Source organism: Urocitellus parryii, chromosome 3 (assembly GCF_045843805.1).
Source record: "Urocitellus parryii isolate mUroPar1 chromosome 3, mUroPar1.hap1, whole genome shotgun sequence".
Taxonomy (NCBI): domain Eukaryota; kingdom Metazoa; phylum Chordata; class Mammalia; order Rodentia; family Sciuridae; genus Urocitellus; species Urocitellus parryii.
Window position 1 is genome coordinate 157,247,932 of NC_135533.1, and position 21,566 is coordinate 157,269,497.

The window sequence follows — 21,566 nt, forward strand, 5'->3', positions numbered from 1 at the left end:
CCAGGCCCCCACCCACAGCTGTGACACCCCAGGGGCAGGTCCCTGGTGGGCTTGGCCTGGGGAGGTATAAGGTTCTCTGGACTAGTATATCCATGCTCTGTGGTTCTATCAGCTCCTCCCCAGTGTCTGAGCTCCTAGCCATGGCCTTCAGGAGGTACCAGACCCTGATCCACCTCTTCCCTTTCACAGGGCTCAGAATATTTCCATCATAAATTCCCAGACTTGGGGAACTCAGTTTTGTTTAGCCTTTGATCTCCTCTCTTGCTGCCTGGCATTCTAGAGGGGGGAGGAGCACACTGCAGGGACTCGCATGGACTGTGTCTATGATGGCAGGGCCACTGTGTAAATATAAGCAAGCAGTCCTGGGTGGAGAAGACCCAGGCTAGAGCCCCTCTGGGCCAATGTGTACCCTTCTTGGACACTGAGGGATCCTCATCATGGTCTCCCCAGCTTCCTTGGTCATGGGTCAAGTGCTATGTGGGGTGAAGTATCTGTACATGGGGCAGCTCCTGTGGCAGCCTTCACACAGTGGTCAGATAAGAGTGGAGAAGCCAAGCTCCAATGCCCAAGAGCCAAGCAGGGCTTTCTGGCTGCCCTCACACCACTTCCGAGAATCAGAAGTGGGTCTATGACACTAAGTTGTCTAAGACAAAGGCTGAAAAAGGGCCTCAGTGGCTGCAGGTGAGAATCAGGCTGATTCTTCCCCTAGGTCTCACCTACCACTTTTTTTTTTTGTAGTTATAGATGGACAGAATGCTTTATTTTATTTATTATTTTTTTATGTGGTGCTAAGGATCAAACCTAGCCTTTTATACATGCTAGGCAAGCGCTCTGCCACTGAGCTACGGCCCTAGCCCTCACCTGCCACTCTTGAGAAGTTCTCCAGGCAGGCCCCACTGCCCTCCCAGGCATGAAGGATAGCAGAAACAAAGGCCATCCAGGCTGCAGACCCCACAGATGCAACAAGGTCCCTCTGTTACATGCTGGCTCTTCCCACTACAGCAGGACTCCTTGGCCGAGATGGACTTACCAGAGTCTTCATCATTTTTCTAAAAAAGGGGCAAAGAACCATCCAGAGGGACCTGGGATGTTGAAAGGCACACAACAATCTCAGGTCTGGGTTTTCCCAAGACTGAACTCCAGAAGCATTCTTTCCCTTCTTTAACACCCAAAGTTCAACTAGAGCTTAGACATGTCTACAGTGTGAAGGCATCTGCTGCGATGCCCATCCTGGTCCCTCTCCCCAGACAGCTGTGAATTCAGGCCACAACTGGTTAACTTGACGGGCAAATTCGAGCCCGCAGCAGCCTGTGCACAGGCTGACTGTCTTCACTCAGCGCTGTAATCGGCACATCTGCAGACAGGAAATCCTCCTCGCTGAAGTTCCCAGTCTATTATCTGAGACACCTGGTGTGGGCGGGTGATTCAGAGACAAACAATGAGGAGGCCCCCTGCACAGCAATTAACTGCTTTAACTGCTAATGTGTTTAATCCACCACGTGGAGATCAAGGCTGTGCCGAGGAAGAGGCTGAGTCCTCTTCGGCTTCCAGACTTGTAGCACCCACTTCGTGATGCCAACATTCATTGTCCTCAAGGGCTGCAGGACACAAGCCACTGGGCAGGTCCACAGCAGCATTTGGGCCCCTTTTAAATGTGTTCTTGGAGGCAAAAAGGGCATCCTTCCCTTTTCTGTTTTTTAAACACCCACCAAAGCCCAGCTTATTTGGACACAATACTTACTGCTCAGGACTAGAAGCACCATCCAAGGAGATGCTAGTGGTGCCAGATATGCAGCCCCTCAAGGCATTTTACTTTAACCTTCTGGAACGGATCATCCTTTATTACAAGTAGAAATAATTCTTGTTTAAAGGCTTATCAGTGCAAACCAGAGAAAAGATTACCAGTTGTTAAACTGGGAAGTGGCTCCTGAATGTTTACAAAACCTGGCTCAGAGGGAGCAGCAAAGTCAGCACATGCCTGTACCACCCCCCTCCTCCCCAGAAGGCGTGCCAGAAACTGCTGCCGCCACTGCCACAGCCCTGGGGAAGCAAGGTCAAAGGCCAAGGACTGTGAAAAGCTTCCATCCCCAGCATCAATCACACCAGGCAGACTGTCTGGGGGATGCTCTTTTTGAAAATACAAAAAATAGAATAGTGGGGGAGGGTGTGTGTATGTATCATGGCAACTCTGCCTGGCAGGGGCCTTACTTTTTTCCTGCCAGGGACCTCCTTGAAGTTGGGAGGACCGGGGATTTTCCAAAGGCAAGGTCCTTGGCTCTCTAGAGCCACTGCCATCCAACAGCATCTGGCTGCATGGCCCACCCCTCCATTCAAAGGTGAGATAAGGGTTCTGTGTGCCAATGGTGGGAGTACAGAAGACAAAGGGGAAGGTTGGGGACTGAGTAGGAAACAAGAAACTGGCTATCTCACTGATTAGAATGTAGTTTAACACTTTTGGCTCCAAAAGGTACACCTAATCTTCGTGGTGGCCATTATACTGAATTTACTTAAATTTTACTTCTACAATTTGACCAAAACCATATCCTTTGGTAGCTGGTCAACTTTGGGTCAAGAAGTGCTGAATTCATTCCAGGGCATTTCAGATCCCTCCTTATCCAATCTGCTCTAGTGTTCACTATATATAAGTGGAAGGTCTGACTCCTTCATTTTTTTTGTTGTTGTTGTTTAGATTTCCATGTATTCTAAACAATTCAGGAGAAACATTTTTTTTTTTTTCCAGAAGCAGCCTGGCTCCTTTGGGACCCCCATCTTAGCGGATGCTGGGACCCTGGTTAAATAAATCAGCCTTAACAAGCACTGATGGAACAGCCTCTTGGGCTACTTGGTAAACACGAGTTTCATGAGGCTTCTGAGAGTGACCTGAGTTCTAAGCCCTCTGGCTTACATCAGGGGGACACAGACAAGGCTCAGCAGTGACTCCAGAGAACCAGAAATAACGGGAGAAAGCAACAACCTGACAATTCTGTCAATGTACAAGTTGACAGGACAGTTAGGAAAACCAGAAGCCAAACTAAAAGATGCTCATATTGAGGTGGGCAGGGATGTCCTCATAGAGAAAACAGCATGCATCCTATGACTCTGACCAACAAGAATCTGCAGCCCTGACCAGGTACAGTGGCACACACCTATAATCTAGTTACACAGGAGGCTAAGGCAGGAGGATTGCAAGTTTGAGGCCAGTCTGAGTAATTTAGCAAGCCCATGACTCAAAATAAAAAGGGCTTAGTGGTAAAGTATCCCTGGGCTCAATTTCCATTTAGAGGGTAAGGTGGGGGGACAGCCTGCAGTCCTCCTCCAGGGAGCCCATTCACAGTAGCTGTGGTACCCTAATCCCAGCATGAATATGACTCAAATGGCATCTGAGCTTTCTGCTCCTCCCACTAGGTTCTGGGCATCCCTCCACAGTCACCCTCACCCAGGCTCTGGGCAGGAATCTCCTCTGGCTGCATCCATACTCTTCACCCTTTTCCCCAGGTGCACAGCCAGGGAGGCTATGTGTTTAGCAAGGTCAGCAATGAGCTACTTATACACAGTCACATCTGTTCCACCTTCATCCTCATGAAAAACTAGATCCATCACTCACAGGGAGTAGGTGGCCAGGCCACGCCTGCTGGAAAGACCTCCCCAGCCATGCCTCTGCCCAGTCACTGGATGCTGCCTTTGGAAACCTGCACACCAAGACTTCTGGAAAGTCCAGTGAGATCCTGATCCTAGCATGTGATGATTTATAGGACCCAAAGCTACCCAATGGAAGCATAAGAAGACATGAAAAGCCCAGTTAGAGCTGGAAAAAAAAATCTGTTGTTTTTTTTTTTTCAGTACTGGGGGTCAAACCCAGGGCCTCCCACATACTAGATAAATGTTCTGCCTAGCTACATTTGCAGCCCCTGTATCATTGTTATATGTTATAAACAACTATAAACAAAAGTAGACAGCCATGTTCATAGCAACACTATTCATAATAATCCAAAGGTGGAAGCAACCCAAGTGTCTCTCAGGAAACGAATGGATAAACAAAATTGTTCAATCTTAAAAAAGAAGGAAAAGCCAGGCGCAGTGACAAACACCTGTAATCCCAGTGACTCAGGAGGCTGAGGCAGGAGGATTGTGAGTCCAAAGCCAGCCTCAGCAAAAAGCAAGGTGCTAAGCAACTCAGTGAGACCCTGTCTCTAAATAAAATACAAAATAGGGCTGGGGATGTGGCTTAGTGGTAGGGTGCCCCGAGTTCAATTCCTGGTACCCTCTCCCCAACAAAGGGAATTCTGTCACATGCTACAACATGGATAAACCTTGAAGACATTATGCTAAGTTAAACAGGCCAGGCACAAAAAGATACATGCTGTATGTTCCCGCTTATGTGAGAAACCTAGAATCATCAAATTCATAGAAACAGAAAGGAGAATGGTGGTTGCCAAGGGACTGGAGGGAGGGAAGAATGAGGAATTATTGTTTAATGAGGATGGAGTTCCAGTTTTAAGATAATGAAAAAGTTCTGGATACGGATGGTAGTGATGGTTGCACAACAATGTGAATGTATTCAATGTTGTTATATCAGACATTTAATGGTTAAAGCTGTGAATAAGGTTGGGCATATAGCTGAAGGGTGAAGTGCTTACCTAGCAGTGCTTGCCTAGATTGAATCATCATCACCACACACATAAAGAAAGGTAAATTTTAAGTTATCATATTATAGTTTGAAACTAAAATAAAAACCATCTATTTTGTGAAAAGGAAAAAAACATAGCAAGGCTTAAATCTCATAGGAAGTATATAGGATTTATATGCTGAAACTTTAATGAACATTCTATCAGAGGACATGGAAGCTGGAGGACTCATTATCTTTACTAAATGATTATAATTGGCTGAGAACAGCTGGGTCTCTTTTTTGATTTGTGTTTCTAGAACATGACAGGGTAGAAGAAAAAAGACAGAGGCACATTGTGCCCGGGATGGCCAGAAATGGATAATGTATCTACAGGCTTTTATAATGAATGGCCCATGAAGGGCACCAGGCAGCAGCCAACCTTCCTTGGAACCAACAGAATGGTTCCAACATTGGAAAACAAAGGGATAGAATGGTAAAGATTTCTGTTCCAAAGGACAAGTTTCTGTTAGTTTCCATGGACCTCAGGGCAACCAGAGACAGCATGTGTGTGGCTCAACATCCCCTTACCTATGGCCCACAGGACAGTGTCAAAGATGCCTGTGTCCTTCTTGCCAGAGGTGCGGTCCTCCCAGGTAACCTGGAGTTGGCCATCTGGAAGCCTCTTGATGCAGGTGGGGATGCAACCCTTCAGGAATTGGGTGCCATGAGACTCCATGTGCTCCATGACCAAAGAAGACATTTGCTATGAAGCATAAAAAGACATTCCATGAAGACTAGGTGGCAGCGAGATGCAGACCCCAAAAGGGTTCAGCAAGGAAGGACCAAGGAGTTGAAGGTCTCTGAGGTGGGGATAGTGCTTCTGTGATATATGCCCACCACTTACTAATGGGGCATATGAAAAGAGTGACCCAAACTGATGGTCCCGGAAGCTGGACTTGGTGTGCCCACAAATGTCCCCTCAGCCTGGTAAGAAGAATGTATGTGCAGCTGTGTGTACACTCCATGCACCAAATCCTTCCTTCTATGTTCTAGCACATGCATTTTTATATTTTCTGGAACAATTCCCTTGTTTAATTCAAGGACCTGTTTCTAAAGATACAGACTTTATTCCAAGTCCACAACTGTACTTGCCTAGGGGCAGGGAGCAGAAGGGAATTCAGGCCCCCTGGGAGAGCACAATGGTAAGGCAGGAGCCAGAGCTACTTGTACTACCTGGTCAAAGCCCCGAAGGGGGATACTGCGCATCATGACAGTGGTGTCCAGTCCAATCCCAGTGAGGAAGCCAGCACACTCCAGTGCCACATCTGTGAGTACCAGGCTAAGAAATACTAAGAAATCATGACTCCAGAAAAAAGGAGGCAAGACTCCAGGCTCCTGCTCAAGCATCCCACACCCCCACACATCCATTGCCAGCCCCAGTCTCAAGTGCATGGACTAGGGGGTAAGGGCTTTGCCAGCTGGAACTTTAAGCCCTTCCAATAGCACCCAAAGACTAAGTTGGCCTGTGCCTCTACAAGTTATCTGTCTTGGCTTTGGAGTTTAATCTCAGCCTCTAGGGATGGGCCTGCATCTGGGGGTGGGGTGGGGGGTGTCTATAGAGGTGGAGAGCTGCTGGCCAAGCATAGGGAAGAAGAATATCATGGGTGGAAGATACAAAGCTGCTATCTTTGACCTGTATTTTCAGCTATAAAGTTCCAAAGCGATCATCTGACCCTGGGCTCCCTCTGGGGTTCCTGTCTTGACCCTCTCTGGTTTGACTGCTCCTTCTGAAGGAATGAGGCCAGAGCAGGGCTATTCTCAAGGGAGGAATGCTTGGCTGCCTCACAGCCGTGTCCAGATGCCCCAGCTGGCTTAACTGGCTCAGTGTGTGGCTCAGGAAGTCTCCAGGAAGCCCTATCCCCAGAAGGTAAACTTCAAATTGTCCTTCTCTGAGGGCACAGACCTTACCCCTGAGAGGCTCAGTAAGCATCTAGTCTGAGGCAGCAAAATGACCACTGGGAAGAAAAGCCATCAGGAGGATTCAGGAGAATAAAAGTCCATGTCCCAAAGACAACCACTGCATACTAGCAAAGGATACAGCTGGCCCCAACCACCAACCTGTTAGAGAAATGGACAGAGAGAAAAAGCATGTGAGAACCTGTGTGGCCCACATGGGCACACAAGCAGTCATCCCAAGGGTGGGACAGAAGAGCCCTTTAGCCTTCACGCCAGGCACTCAGCTAATGAATGCTGAGGCTGACTATTCAAATAGCCCATACTGAGGTACAAAGCCCACTTCCCAGAGGCTATGGCTGTGAAATACAATACAACAAACAGTGTTATTGAACCAGCAAATTGCCTGGTGGTGAAGGGTATGTGGTCAGTGACAAACAGCACCTGTCCTATGAAAGGCACCAGCATTCTGTGGATGTGCTGAGAAACATCCCTCAGGAGAAGCACAGAGTTTTTCTTCTGCCCTAAAATGAGTTCTGTCTTGAGGCCTCTGGAGCCTCCTGGGGCCAGGGTGGAAGCAGGGACATGCTTTGCAGGCAGTAAGGGGACCAGACTGTGGGGAGTTCTTGGGGAAGCATATTCTGTGAACTGAATACTCTTAGACCGCAGAAGGCAAGGCTGGAAAGCCTATGTCTGCCCGCCAGCCTACTATACCTGGGCCCAAAGCCAGGAGAGTCAGTTTTCCAGAGCCAAAGACAAAGGGTACCCAGGTTGCTGGGAGGAAGGACAGGATGCTGAGACTCACTGGAAATGTTTGCTCTAGTAGTTTAGATCCTCTCCTGTGGTCCACTTCATATTCCATAGGTATGTGCACACACACATACTCACATACACACGCACACATACATACTGACACACAGGTGCACACAATCTCATGCAATTCACATGCACACATACCTAACTTGCACACATGTGGACATGCACCCATGTGATAATTGGCATGTGCACATATGCATCACATAACACCCTTGTAAACATGCTTATATATGTGTACTTACTTACATGCACACATGTGTACAAAATCACATAGACATATGCATGCACATACTCAGGAGCAGGCTCAGAACCCAACAGAGAATGAGAATTCCCAGCCAGGGTGGCTACGCATGGGTGGGCTCGACAGATCACCTCTTCAGTCTTTGAACAAGAGGAGATGATGTAAGGATGGATAAGCCTAATGTCAGCATTAATCCTGGCAGGTACTAATGATATAATTCCATTTCAAAAAGCATGTATCCCTTGGAATACTTCTATAGGTGCCCTGCGGGAAGCATCTGGCATGCAGCTTCTTCATAGGAGCTGGGAACAGAACCACACTGACTGGCTGAGTACAAGGTGGTCCTGGCTTGTTACACATTCACACTTAGAATATAAGGAAGGTAAGAGAAGACCCTGGAATTTTCAGCAGATCAGGAGAGCAGAAATGCATTCCAGGCCCCACACAGGGTCAGCAATGCCTAAGCAATAGACACAGGGGCACAAATGTATATCCATATGAGTGTAGACTCACCCATAGGTGTAATACACATAACCAAAGTTACAAAACCTAACTCTTTTTGGATTTGACGTATATAGTGAAAGGTTACAAGCTGGGTTTTTTTTCCCCATTTTTTTTTTTTTACTGATACATTGTAGTTGTACATAGTGGTGAGATTTGTTGTTAAATATTCATACATGCACACAATATAGCAATATAATCTGGCCAATTCAATTCCCCAGTATTTCCCTGTTCCCTCCCTTACTTCCCCCCTCTGGTCTCTTTCCTCTGCTCTACTGATATCCATTTTTATGGGGCAGGAACTGGGGATTGAACTCAGGGGTACTTGGCCACAACCCCGGCCCTATTTTGTAATTAATTTACAGACAGAGTCTGAGTTGCTTAGCACCTTGCTTTTGCTGGTTGCCTTTGAACTCTCGATCCTCCTGCCTCAGCCTCCTAAGCTGCTGGGATTACACGTGTATGCCACTGTGCCTAGCTACTGATCTCCTTTTGATTTTCATGAGTTCCCACCTTAACCTTTCTTTTCCTTTTTCCTCTCCAGCTTCTCATATGAGAGAAAATATGTGACCCTTGACTTTCTGAGTTTAGTGGTATGAGCCTTTCTTTAAGATATGAAATTATGCATTACTTAAACTACAAACAAATCCAGTTACCATGGATATATTGGCATAAACCCATGAATGAAGTTGGGAAAGTGCAACAGTGCTCAACATGCAGTGTTCTTTGTTCCCTGCTTCTAGCAGTGCCCATGCAATGGGACTCCTGCATTTTGCCAAGCCATGCAGCACTAGAGAAACAAAACAAGTGTGGCCCCTATATTGGCCCCTATAGTGTCTTACTAACACTCCTTGGGGAGTGGGCCAGCTGCAATCTACAGTCTGCAGGACAATGGGTTGGGCCAATCTCTGGGCCCTCCTAGCACACTGTTGAGCACAAAACAATGTGGTCTCCTGATTCTAGCAAAAATTTTTTCTGTTTCTGTAGTCCATATGTGTTTCCTAGACCTTCTGCACAGGAAGCTAAATGGAGGAGACAGGTGGATGGGGAAACTGAATCCCCAGATCCTCCCTTGGAGTCCTCTCAGCACCCTGGGCCACCTACCTGCTCCAACAGCCAAAAGCAGTGGGGAGAAGTTACTACTTCATGAGTGCCCTCAGCCCTCAGGCTGCATCTCTAAATTTCCAACTGAAGGCAAATATAGGGGGAAGACAGATGTCAGTCAGATATACTCCTAAATGAGACTTCATGACCATACTTACGTGGCTGAAATCTCGCAATAAAAGCTTACTTCCTGCTTAAATGGAGAGAAACTTTGGGCCTCATGTCTTATGAGTAATGATTTGTTAGTATTGGTTTTTATTCCCCCAATGGATCAAATAATGAGAATGTTTATTCTTTGAAGAATGCAGAACATGAGAACTCAGAGAATTCCCTTCACACCAACTAAAGTAAGAAAATTCTGGGGCAAAAGTGGATATAGACAAAAGAATTCTTCAGATCATGAGGAATAGAAAGTTCCACAAGAAGACTAACTATGAATCAATTTCCACTGGCCACTGGAAAGGACTGGAGGACAGATGAAGACCAGGGGGGCCAAGACTACTACAGAAGTGGAGTTACCAGTCCAGGCCATGGCTACCCATGGTATGGTAGTGCTGGTAGAAGTCAAGGAACCAGATCAACAGACCTGAAGGCAGGAAGCTGGACACCAGGGACTTATCACTTTATTAAAAAGACCCTAGGGGGCTGGGGTTGTAGCTCACTGGTAGAGCACTTGCCTAGCATGTGTAAGGCACTGCGTTTGATTCTCAGCACCACATATAAATTAATAAAATAAAAGGTTCACTGATAACTAAAAAAATTTAAAAAAAAAAAAGATCCTGGGGTATAGCTCAGTGGCAGAGCATGCACAAGGCCCTTGTTTCGACTCCCAGTACCACACAAACATGCCAAAAAAAAGGGGGGGGCTGGGATTGTGGCTCAGTGGTAGAGCGCTCACCTAGCATGGGCAGGACCTGGGTTTGATTCTCAGCACCACATAAAAATAAAGACATTGTGTCCATATACACCTAAAAAAATAAATATTAAAAACAACAAAAAAAACAAACTTAAAACCAGAGTGTTTGCCCACCCACACCAGAAGTTACCATCCTATACCCTGTGAACCTAGAATCCAATTTTCCATGCGTTTCAGGAGGCTCCATTCTCTGACTTCCGGTGCACCAGCGTTTTCCACAGAGAAATAACTGCTATGAGATTAGCTTAATCACAGGATAGGCTTTCTCATTCAAAATCAAAATGGTAGAGGAAGCAAAAATAAAAGCATTAACACAGACCCACAAAAGCCCAGTTTTACAGAGCCCTCCATATGCCTCTTGAGCTTGAAGGTCCCTGATCCAATCTCTGGGAGGCACACTCATATAAGTGACAATCTTACAGGAGTACCTGGGCCCTTGGCAGTCCTTCCAGCACAGGAAATGCCAGTCAGGCTGCAGAGTTCTGGATGCCCCAGAGAGGCAGCACCAGGGAGAGGCACTCCCAAAGCTTCTACCCCAGCGGAGTCTGGCTCTGGGCTTGCCTGGGATCTGGTAGCCCCATCCAATCCCTTAGGAACCAACATTGGGCCTGCCAGAGCCTCTATGCAGGCCAACTGCTAGGAAATAGATGTTATCTCAGGTCCTGGCTCCATAATATTTTAGCTGCAAGGACACAGACAGATGGGTAGAGAGGCTTAACAGTCTAAGAACCAAGTCCCAGGCAGATAGCTGGTATCCTTTTTGCTGAACACAAAGACGGTACATCAAAGGAATGTGTACACTAAGCAGAAAATGCAAAAGCAGAAAATGCAGGGGCGATTTGTTCCAAAAAAAAAATAATTGTAGCTCTCCCTAAGATAAAATTTACCTTTCTCCCTCTTATACTTAGGAAAACAGAAAAACAGACATGGTATCTGACTGACTTGTGAACTTCATGATAAAAGAGGTCAAACAAAAGCTCCTCCTAGGACAAACTGAAGTGTTAAATCAGCCCAAGTTATAAAAACACTCTCCCTGCTTCAAAGGACCCAGAAAAATCCAAGGACAGAGAACCCTGAAATGCTAATGTGGCCACAAGAGAGTAGATAGTCCTGAGCTGGCTTTGGTCTCCTTCCAAGAACCAGTGGGAAGCCCAGGGAATCCCTGAGTAGGGCTGGGAGCTATGGGTGAGATTGATCCCCTGTTCTATAAGCCTCCTGGGGACCTGCACAGAGGCTACCCAAGTGGACAGCAGGAACAAGGTGGTCTTGATTGCTATCTGGAAATAACAACTCAGTTATTGGACTTAGTCTAGACTAAGTCCAATGTAGGGAAAGAGTCTCCCTGAGACAGCCATCCTTTTCCTGATCCTAATGTTGCCAGCTCAGGGCCCACATTTGTAGAAAGTTGACCTTCAGACACAGCAAGCCCCAGATCAGCTTCCCAGGAGGTAAGTAGGTAAGTAAGTAATAGAGTAGCTGTGATCCCTTGCTTCAGGGTTAGGGTATCTGAGCCCTGAAACCTGGTATTAAGGGAAAAGGCAGAGCCCAGGACTTTGGAAGTGCAGAAGGGAGAAATCAGGGATGCTAGACCTGGGCAGGCTGGGCAACCAGGACTGAGTTTCTACCACGGTGCAGAGGAGCAGATGGGAAGAAGGCAAGGGGTAGGTTCCTCTTAAGATATCAGACTCCCAAACAACAATAAGTGCTGGAGAGGATGCGGGGGAAAAGGGCACTCTTGTTCATTGCTGGTGGGACTGCAAATTGGTGCAGCCAATTTGGAAAGCAGTATGGAGATTTCTTGGAAAGCTGGGAATGGAACCACCATTTGACCCAGCTATTCCCCTTCTCGGTCTATTCCCTAAAGACCTAATAAGAGCATGCTACAGGGACACTGCTACATCGATGTTCATAGCAGCACAATTCACGATAGCAAGATTGTGGAATCAGCCTAGATGCCCTTCAATAGATGAATGGATTAAAAAAATGTGGCATTTATACACAATGGAGTATTACTCTGCATTAAAAAATGACAAAATCATAGAATTTGGAGGGAAATGGGTGGCATTAGAGCAGATTATGCTAAGTGAAGCTAGTCAATCTTTAAAAAACAAATACCAAATGACCCCTTTGATATAAGGGGAGTAAACAAGGACAGGGTAGGGACGAAGAGCTTGAGAAGAAGATTTACATGAAACAGGGATGAGAGGTGGGAGGGAAAGGGAGTGAGAAGGGAAATCGCATGGAAACGGAAGGCGATCCTCAGGGTTATACAAAATGACATATAAGAGGAAAGGAGGGGTAAGACAAGATAATACAAATCGAAGAAATGATTTACAGTAGAAGGGGTAGAGAGAGAAAAGGGGAGGGGAGGGGAGGGGAGGGGGGATAGTAGAGAATAGGACAGACAACAGAATACATCAGACACTAGAAAGGCAATTTGTCAATCAATGGAAGGGTAACTGATGTGATACAGCAATCTGTATACGGGGTAAAAGCGGGAGTTCATAACCCACTTGAATCAAACTGTGAAATATGATGTATTAAGAACTATGTAATGTTTTGAACGACCAACAATAAAAAAAAAAAAAAAGAAAAAAAAAAGATATCAGACTCCTTCCAGGCCACATCTGGTTGCATTTGAATCATGACCCCAATGCTGTCTCCTTAAAGGAGCTTTGGGAAGCAAGCTTCCCTTTCTCACCTTCTACAACCCCTCCACAGCAATGGCCTTGATTTCTGAAACAGAATGGCTCAGCCATGCAGGGCCACACATCCACTCTATATCCCTACTTCTACAGCTGCTGGTGGACAGCTATCCACAGCGGCCATTATCTCACTGACCATTCTTCCTGAAGAAGCCCCTGCTACCCGCCCAGGGGACCCTGTCCCTCCCCCAGAATTATCCTCATGTCTTCCACCTATTCTGGATTTTGACAGAGAAATAAACTGAATAATGGAAAAAGCAACCAATCTGGGCACAAAGCTGATATCCAGGTGGCCAAAGCTGAGTAGGTACCAGCATGGAGTTCCACCCAGGATTTTGTACTAGCTGGGACCAGCCCCCTGAGATGGGGGGACAGCTCCTTTTCCCCAAAGGTACAGTTATGAGGATCTGGGGCAACCAGGAAGGCCCCTGACCCCATTGGGCCTAAGTGTCCCACCTCCCACAAACTAATGCTGCCTTCCCAGAGGTTCTCTACACAGGGTTGATCATCTTCACAGATACTGACTTAGGTGCTTGGCCTACTATGTGTCTGACAAATATAGCCATTTGCCAGCACCCAGCTGTTGAGTGAAGGAGATCATTTAATTCTATTTCCTATGAACAGGGCTCAGGCATGATTGCCCCATGCCTGTCATCTCTCTAGCCATGGGCTCCCTCTCAGACCTGGATGTCATCCAAGAAGCCAGGGTGGGGATGGGAGTAGAGGTATTCTTCACATAATGCTCAAAGGTAAAGGCAGCATGGAGGCTGAAGGGCCACAGGCCTCACTATAGGCTCAACTTATTTCACTTCTCACTGCATCCCATGTAGACAGACCTGAAAGAAAGTTCTACCATGGTGCAGCTGCTTATGCACATACAAGTAGAGGAAAGGAAGTCTTTGTGCTGCACAACTCCCCAAGGACATGGGTTGGGACAGAAATGACCCATCCTTAGTACCGAAATGTCAACCAGTAGATGTAGTGTCCACTGCAGACAGAGGCCCAAGGAAGCTGAATATTCTCAGCCACTGAACTGGCCTCCTGTATGGGGCCAAGTCAAAATGTCCCCACCAGGCTCCAGGGCACTCTGGGGCCAGAGGGGCAGCCCTAAGGTCCATATTAATTTCAGCTCCATTTTAAAGGCGAGTTAAAATAAACATGGGGAATATTTATAAGGCAAATAAATCTGGCAGAAACAGCCCCTCCAAGTGTGAGTGGAGGCCTCCCCCTCAGCCCCAGCCCAAGCTGATAAAATACAGAAATGCTACTGTAGACCCTCCGGGCTTATTTTGACTGCTGCGGAGGAATGTAACATGTAAACACTGACTCCCATATTACACTGTTACAACTTGCATTAACAGCGCTGGACAAAAGCTGCATTTTCACAGAAGCATCGTACAGGGATATATCTCCAGCTTAATTTTTAAAAAAAACATTTCCTCACATAAATCATGCTCAGAACTAAACGGGTGACTGATACATTGCAAACACTTTTTTTCTTAACAATAACATACCTAGATTCCTTCTAAACGAAAGAGCTTTAAAAAAAAAAAACAAAAAACTTTGAATTTTTTTTCCTGAAGAAAATAAACACTGAAGTTTCTTTCTTGACCAAAATATCTGAAGCCTTGTCTTCCTAGCTGAGTGGGCTGCCCCTAGAACAAGGTCACATAGGAGAGGTCCCCCAATCCTGTACCATCTCACTAGAGGGAGGTCCTTCCTGGGCTACACTGCTGTGTACATCCACAGTCTGTGTACACCTATTTTCTGATCATAACTCAGAAAATGCTAGTCTTTGGTGACAGTTCAAGACAATGATCTGAGCTTATGGGAGGCCTCAGCCTGGACAGAGGTGTCTGGCAGGGGCTGGCTTCCAGGGTTATTGAATCTTCAAGATTGTTTCATGATGGGTCTAGCACATAAAGCACTATGAAGAAGCTGGAAAGCATAAATAAATTCTACCAAGAGAAATCAATGTAAAAAAAAAATCTTGGAGGTGAGGCAGGCCTTTCTGAACATGTAATAAATCTAAAAGCCATTAAATGTAAAAAGAGATTTAAGTTACATTAAAAAAAAAAAGGAAAACCATTTGTACATCACAAGTTCAAAGACATTATGAGAAGCTGAGAAAATCTGCACCATGTATGTCACAGGGTCCCATTTCTAAAACACAAAACAGATGGAAGATAAGAAAAAGATAAGGGATTTGGTGGGGGGAGGGAAGAAGAATCAGCTAGGCACAGTGGTGCACGCCTATAATCCCAGCAACTTGGGAGGCTGAGGCAGAAGGATCAATAGTTCAAAGCCTGTCTCAGTAACTTAGCAAGGCCCTAAGTAACTTAAGAGAAAACCTGCCTCAAAATAAAATATAAATAGGACTGGGGATGTAGCTAAGTGCCCCTGAGTTCAATTCCTGGTACTGGGGGAAAAAAAAAGTCATCAACAACCAGATAGAAAGCAGGTCAAGGACCAATCAGTTAATTCACACAAACATGTACATACTCACATGCTTATAGAACACACTCTCAATTTCAAATACAGCCAATAAATACTCAAAAAGATGACTGATTGTGGCCCATATAACCTATCAGACAGTAAAAGGAGTAAAAGGTAAAAACAAACAAACAATAACAACAAAAACAGATAAGGGGTAAGTGTGGCAGTATATGCCTAGAATCCCAGTGACTCAGGAGCCTGTCAGAAGGATGGCAATCCCCAGTGTCTCTGTCTGTCTGTCTCTCTCTCTCTCTCTCTCTCTCTCTCACACACACACACACACACACACACACACACGACCAGTTAAGGGATTGGGGATATAGCTCAATGACGTAGTCTTGCCCAGCATATGATGTGCAATGCCCTGGGTTCAATTCCCAGCATTGAAAAAATAAAATAAACAAACAAACAAACAAACAAAAAACCCTAAAAATTACAGCATAAAGGAAAAAAGGAAATAGTGATAATGTGACAAAAATTTAGGCTGAGCATGTAGCTTAATGGTAATGTGCTTGCCTAGTATTTATAAGGCCCTGGGTTTGATCTCTAGCACTGCCACAAAAATAAATAAAATTTTTGAAAAAAATATCACCAATTCAAAAGATAAACCTTAATCTGGGGATCCTGTGAGAGGCAGCAGATGAGCTCAGCTGCAATTTTAGGGAGAGGATGGAAGTGCCATAGGCAACAGGTATCATGACCATTCCACTGGAATGGGAAGAGAGGGTCCTTTCTATTTTATATCTTATAAAAAAGCTGTTGCACTAGGAGTGATGACACATGCCTATAATTCCCCCAACTCAAGAGGCTGAGGCAGAGGATCACAAGTTCAAGGCCAGCCTTAGCAATTTAGTGAGGCCCTAAGCAACTTAGGGAGACCCTATCTCAAAAAATAAAAGGGACTAGGGGTATAGCTCAGTGATTAAGCACCCCTGGGTTCAATCTCTAATACAAAAATAAATAAATAAATAAAAGCTGATGCCCAAGTTATGGGGGATAATGGAGAAGTAGGCAGAAATACATGTAGGACAGGGTATAGCCAGCCATATGTTGAGGTTGAAGGGCATCTGCCTTTGGAGTCAGCTTTTCTACTTGTAGGAAACACCCCTGACAGGTATATATAAAATGTATAAGACTACCTCATCCCATCAGGACCAGAAAATAACTGGTGAGGATATGGAGACATTCTAACCCCACTGCACTGTTAATGGGAATGTAAGATGCTGAAGCTGCTATGGAAAACAGTTTAGCAGTTTCTTATAAAGCTAAAGTTTCTTAAAAAGTACAGTTACCATAAATCTAGAAAATCTACTTCTGGGTACATACCCAAAAGAATCAAAAGCAGGGACTCAAATAGATATGTATACACCCATATTCAAGGCACTATTATTCATAAAAGCCAAGAGGTGGGAGAGCCCAAGCACATAGTGGATGAATGTACAAATAAAATGTGATGTACACAATGCAATATTATTCAATTTTAAGAAGGAAATTCTGATGCATTCTCCAATATGCAGAAAGTTAGAAGACATGATGTTCAGCAAAATAAGCCAGTCATAAAAGGAAAAATACTGTGCATGTCCACTTACAGGAGGTAGTGAGAATTGTCAAATTCATAGAAATGGAAAATAGAATGGTGGTTCCAGAGGCTGGGGTGTGGGGATGAGGTGTACTGCAGAGTTTCAATTTGCAAAAATGAAGAGTTCTGGAAATGGATGATGGTAATAGTTACCCAACAATTATTAGTGTATTTGACATCACCGAACTGTAGACTTTAAAAGGTCAAAATGATGGGGCTGGGGTTGTGGCTCAGTGGCAGAGTGCTTGCCTAAATGATAAAAATTTTAGAGATTTAACTCAGGGGCACTCTACCACTGTCTTATATCGCCCCCAGCAACCCCCACTGTTTTTTTTTTTTTTTTTGCAGTGCTCAGGATTGAACCCAAGGCTTCACATATGTTAGGCAAGTGCCTTACCACTGAGCTATATCCCCAGCTGGTCTCAGTCCTTTTTTAATTTTATTTAGAGATAAGGTCTCTCTAAGTTAAGGAGGCTGGCCTCCTCTCTAAGTTAAAGAGGCTGGTCTCAAACTTGTGATCCTCCAGCCTATCTGGGATTACAGGCACATGCCACCAGCAAAATGGTAAATTTTATGTGTATTTTTCATCATTTTAATAATTGAAAAAATGAATAAGTAATATTTATGATACAAGGTAAGAAAGATAAACTACCGAGATATTCATTCATGATAGAAAGGTCAAAGAAACAATACCACAACCAGTTAAGAGACTCCAGACTTGATCCCAAAGATGCCACCTCATTTAGTGTGAAATACTGAAGGCAAGTAGAGCATGTGACACACACAGACACTCCCCACAAATACATTTCAACACACACACACACACACACACATATACACACCTGCATTCATTCTCTCTCACACACACACACACACACTGCGCATCTCTGGGACTTTTCTACCAGGATTTCCTTATGGCCAAACACTGCTATCAAACAAGCCTCTGCTGCCCTCTGGTGGTTACTCTGGTCCCTGCAAGCTGGAAGTCACACTTGTAGCCATCAGAAGCTGCCTGGACCTGGGACCCCTGGACCAGCTGCACTGTGAACATGTGGACGTACTTAATGCATGTGTGCCAACTGCATGCTTTTGGTATCAACTGGGATATAACTTCTGAGGCTTTTGGATCTTCTTCTAGATTTCAAGCAGATGATACTGAGGACATTTGATTGAGGCCCTCCCTGATGTCCCTAAGGAACTCTAGGGTTCCGGGGAACCATGCTGAACAACTACTGACCTAGATAATAAACGGCTGACTCACTTTATGTGACATTTGTGCTATAACTTCTAAAACAGTCATAGCACACAGCATCAACAGCCCTGCAGAGGGGCACACATGACAGTTTTTTTTTCATTCTTTTTTTTTAATATTTATTTTTTAGTTTTAGGTGGACACAATATCTTTATTTTATTTTTATGTGGTGCTGAGAATCGAACCCAGTGCCTCACACATGCTAGGCAAGCGCGCTACCACTTGAGCTACATCCCCAGCCCCTCTTTCTTTCATTCTTCTAGAAAAACTGGAAAGAATGGACTAAGAACTGAACAGTGCCATGGACAGACACTGATGCTAGCGAGCAAAAAGAGGATTCTCATCCTGGGCATGCTAGACCTTACGTTTTTCCAGGGGATTCCTTCAGCCAGAAGATGTCATCACTTGTAATTCCATATTCCAAGGCACCTTCAATCTATCAAAGGAAAGAAGATCAATATGACAGGAATGCCATTTGGTCTGTCCCAAGAACCTCCTCAAAGAGAATGCCTCTTTTGAAGAAACAACCAGAACCATACCCAGCCCACATGTGGAGAAGGTTTCTCTTCAAACTTGAACAATGGAACTTGTCTTCAGGTTGTAACCTCTCTGGGGATAGAAAGTGAACTGTCTATATATCAAATTCAGTGTGTGTCTGCCTGGGTGGCTCTTTCTGCTCTCTGAAATTTTCCACTTGACCTTGATGTAGATAAGAGCATGGGGCCTTAGAAAAGCATGGCAGCTGTAGGGGCCACACACACAGAGAGCTGGTCCTCCCATGACTCTGGGTACTCAGTAAGGGAAGAGATGGGGGCATGCAGACCAAGGGAGTAATGCTCAGGTCTGGGGGTCAACTATGAGAGAAGCAGGTAAAGAGGTTGGAAAATCACAGATTGGGGTTTTAGCTTAGTGGTAGAGTATTTGCCTGGCATGCTCAAGGCCCTGGGCTCAAAAGTAGGAAGGAAAGAAAGAAAATCAGAGATCAGGAGAGCTCTGCAATGTCCCAGTGACAGGGGCCAGGCACCAGAGTAGGACAGAAGAAGAGGATAAGCATCATGGGCTGAGAACAGGTAGGACATGGGGAGTTGATGGTTCTGAGGACACGAGATTGCAGGCTAGACACACCAGAAATCCCTCTGAGACCATTTAGGATGAGTTCTGTGCCCAGGAATGATATAGATCCTTTGATAAGAGGCAGCTAAGTAGGTGGGGGAGTCCCAAGGTCATGCATCCTCTTGGCCTTATGAAAGTTAAGATGTGCTGGTGGAGAGGAAATAGATTTTAAACAGTTTACAATTCCAATTGGCCAAAATAAAATACAGTCATGAATTTCTCCAGTTTGCACAAGGAAAACCAAAAGGTCTGAAAATCAAAGGGACTTAAACAGAAGCAAGCTTTGGCACACACTCAAGGAATGCACATGAGGGATAGCAGTGGGCAGTGGAGAGAGTGGATCAGCCACTGAGCTGCCTTCTCTAGGACCTGGGAACTGTAGCTCCACTTTCCTGTGGGAAAGCAGAGACACCAGCAGTACAGCAGGGCGGAGCAGGCCAAGGAATGTCCATAGGGCACTGAAGCATGGGGGCATATATAGCTCTGCTCAGCACCCTTAAGGAGCTGAGGTGACTATGGCCCTGGGGACTTCCAACCACCAGAGCCTTACTCCTGGCTGATGGGGTCACTTCAATCCTGTCCACTGAATCAAACTTGAACGATGGCACTGTATCATCTATGGAGCCAAGCAGTCTGCCTAAGGGCCACCTCTGTGCACAAGCAGCTAGTGCCACCTTAGAGACTGCTCTTTTTGACTTGCCAGACAGAGGTCCCATGGCCCTCTGAGGACTGGGGGAACTCACATTACTCTGGTCTCTTTTCCTCCCCATTTTTTAGGGCAAGCACAGAATAGAAGTAGAAGTTGAGGGTTTAGATGTTCATATGTCTCTGTTCCCATCTAAAAAGGAACCCCTTGTTCTTCCTCCATCCAAGCTCCACCTGGGTCTAATCAGAGGCTGGTGTGGCTTCCAGGATCATGAGACCTGTGGGCTTCATTAGCTTTTTTGAAGCTAACATGTTGAGGGCTGGTAACATCTAGGTCCCTGAGAGACTTGTGAGGATGTAGCCTTAGCCAAATTCCTGTTCCTGCTTCTTACTTTCCCTGTAGCAGCTCCTCCATATCCCCACCCAAGCTCACTCTGTGGCCCCTTCCTCAACTCTGCCCTCCAGGAGGAAAGAAAAGCCCCCTCATCCCAGAAGACTGGGCCAGGAGATGATGTCAGCAGAATAGGACCTCCCAAAATTCAACCCTCTGTGAAAGCAGAGAAAAAACTGGCAAGAAAGTTCAGATTCAATTTTTTTTTTTTTTTTTTTTTTTTTTTTTTGGTAAAGGGGATTGAACCCAGGGGTGCTCAATGTGGATCTGAGACTGAGATCCTGAGGAACTGAGTCACATCCCCAGCCCTTTTTATTTTTATTTATTTTTGGTACTGAGGCTTGAACCAGGGGCACTTAATACTGAGCTGCATCCCCAGCCCTTTCTGTATTTTATATTGACACAAAGTCTCACCAAGTTTCTCAGGACCTTGCTAAGTTGCTGAGGCTTTGAACTCACTTTGAACTTGCCATCTTCCTGCCTCAGTCTCCTGAGCCACTGAGATTACAGGTGTGCACCACCATGTCAAGCTTTTATTTTTTTATTTTGAGACAGGGTCTTGCTAAGTTGCTTTAAGCCTTGCTAAGTTGCTGAGTTTGGCTTTGAACTTGTGATCCCCCTGCCTCAGCCTCCCAAGTCACTTGGATTACAGGCATTCACCATTGTGTCTAGCCAGATTCACCTTTTCAGAGCTTTGAAAAATCAACTAAGAACTCACAGCAACACAGGGAATACTGAATCAAGAAAAACAGAGGGAAGTCAATAAGAACAGCATCTCTATGAGGAGAGTTTAACTTACCCTAGTCCTGTCTCCCAGTCTTAAAAAATGACAGCACCAGAAATAGCAGGACAGAGTTGGGTGCCTTGCAAAGTCTCTTTCCCAAAGAATACTAGCATTTGAGCTGGCTGATAGTTCGTAACTTTCCTCCAGTATGGCCAGTGCTAAAAGCCTCTCCCTGGGCATCTGGCCAACATTTTATCTTCATGGCTTCCTGAGGTGATGGATAACAGGTAAGGCAAACAACAGGTGAACCAAGAAGTTGAAAAAGAAAAATTGAGGAATGAATATTCACAGGTGCTCTGAAAAGCTCCCACAATATCTCTGGGTATCTAGAAGGCCAGGCAAATGCACTAGGTTGTGCACACATCAGGAAAGACTAAGGGCTCTCATCTTGGGCTAACCTTAATCTCTGCACAAGCAGGAAGCAAAAGCTAAAGTAGAGTTATTTACTGCCCAACTGAGTGTTG

The 21,566-nt window shown here is 45.4% G+C and overlaps 1 protein-coding gene across 5 annotated transcripts in view; it reads right to left on the bottom strand.

Annotated features, from left to right (window-relative positions):
* Positions 1-21,566, bottom strand: part of Txnrd2 (thioredoxin reductase 2) — a 57,323-nt gene that overhangs the window by 19,161 nt on the left and 16,596 nt on the right. For 3 of the 5 annotated variants that reach the window (XM_026401644.2, XM_026401645.2, XM_026401643.2), the window contains exons 8-12: positions 18,535-18,605; positions 15,349-15,426; positions 6,705-6,724; positions 5,840-5,931; positions 5,195-5,369 (exon numbers count right to left, since the gene is read on the bottom strand). In XM_026401644.2, coding sequence (XP_026257429.1) covers positions 5,195-5,369; positions 5,840-5,931; positions 6,705-6,724; positions 15,349-15,426; positions 18,535-18,605 — 436 coding nt within the window. The remainder of the gene's footprint in view (positions 1-5,194; positions 5,370-5,839; positions 5,932-6,704; positions 6,725-15,348; positions 15,427-18,534; positions 18,606-21,566) is intronic. The other 2 variants (XM_026401647.2, XM_026401646.2) reach the window with 1 other exon arrangement.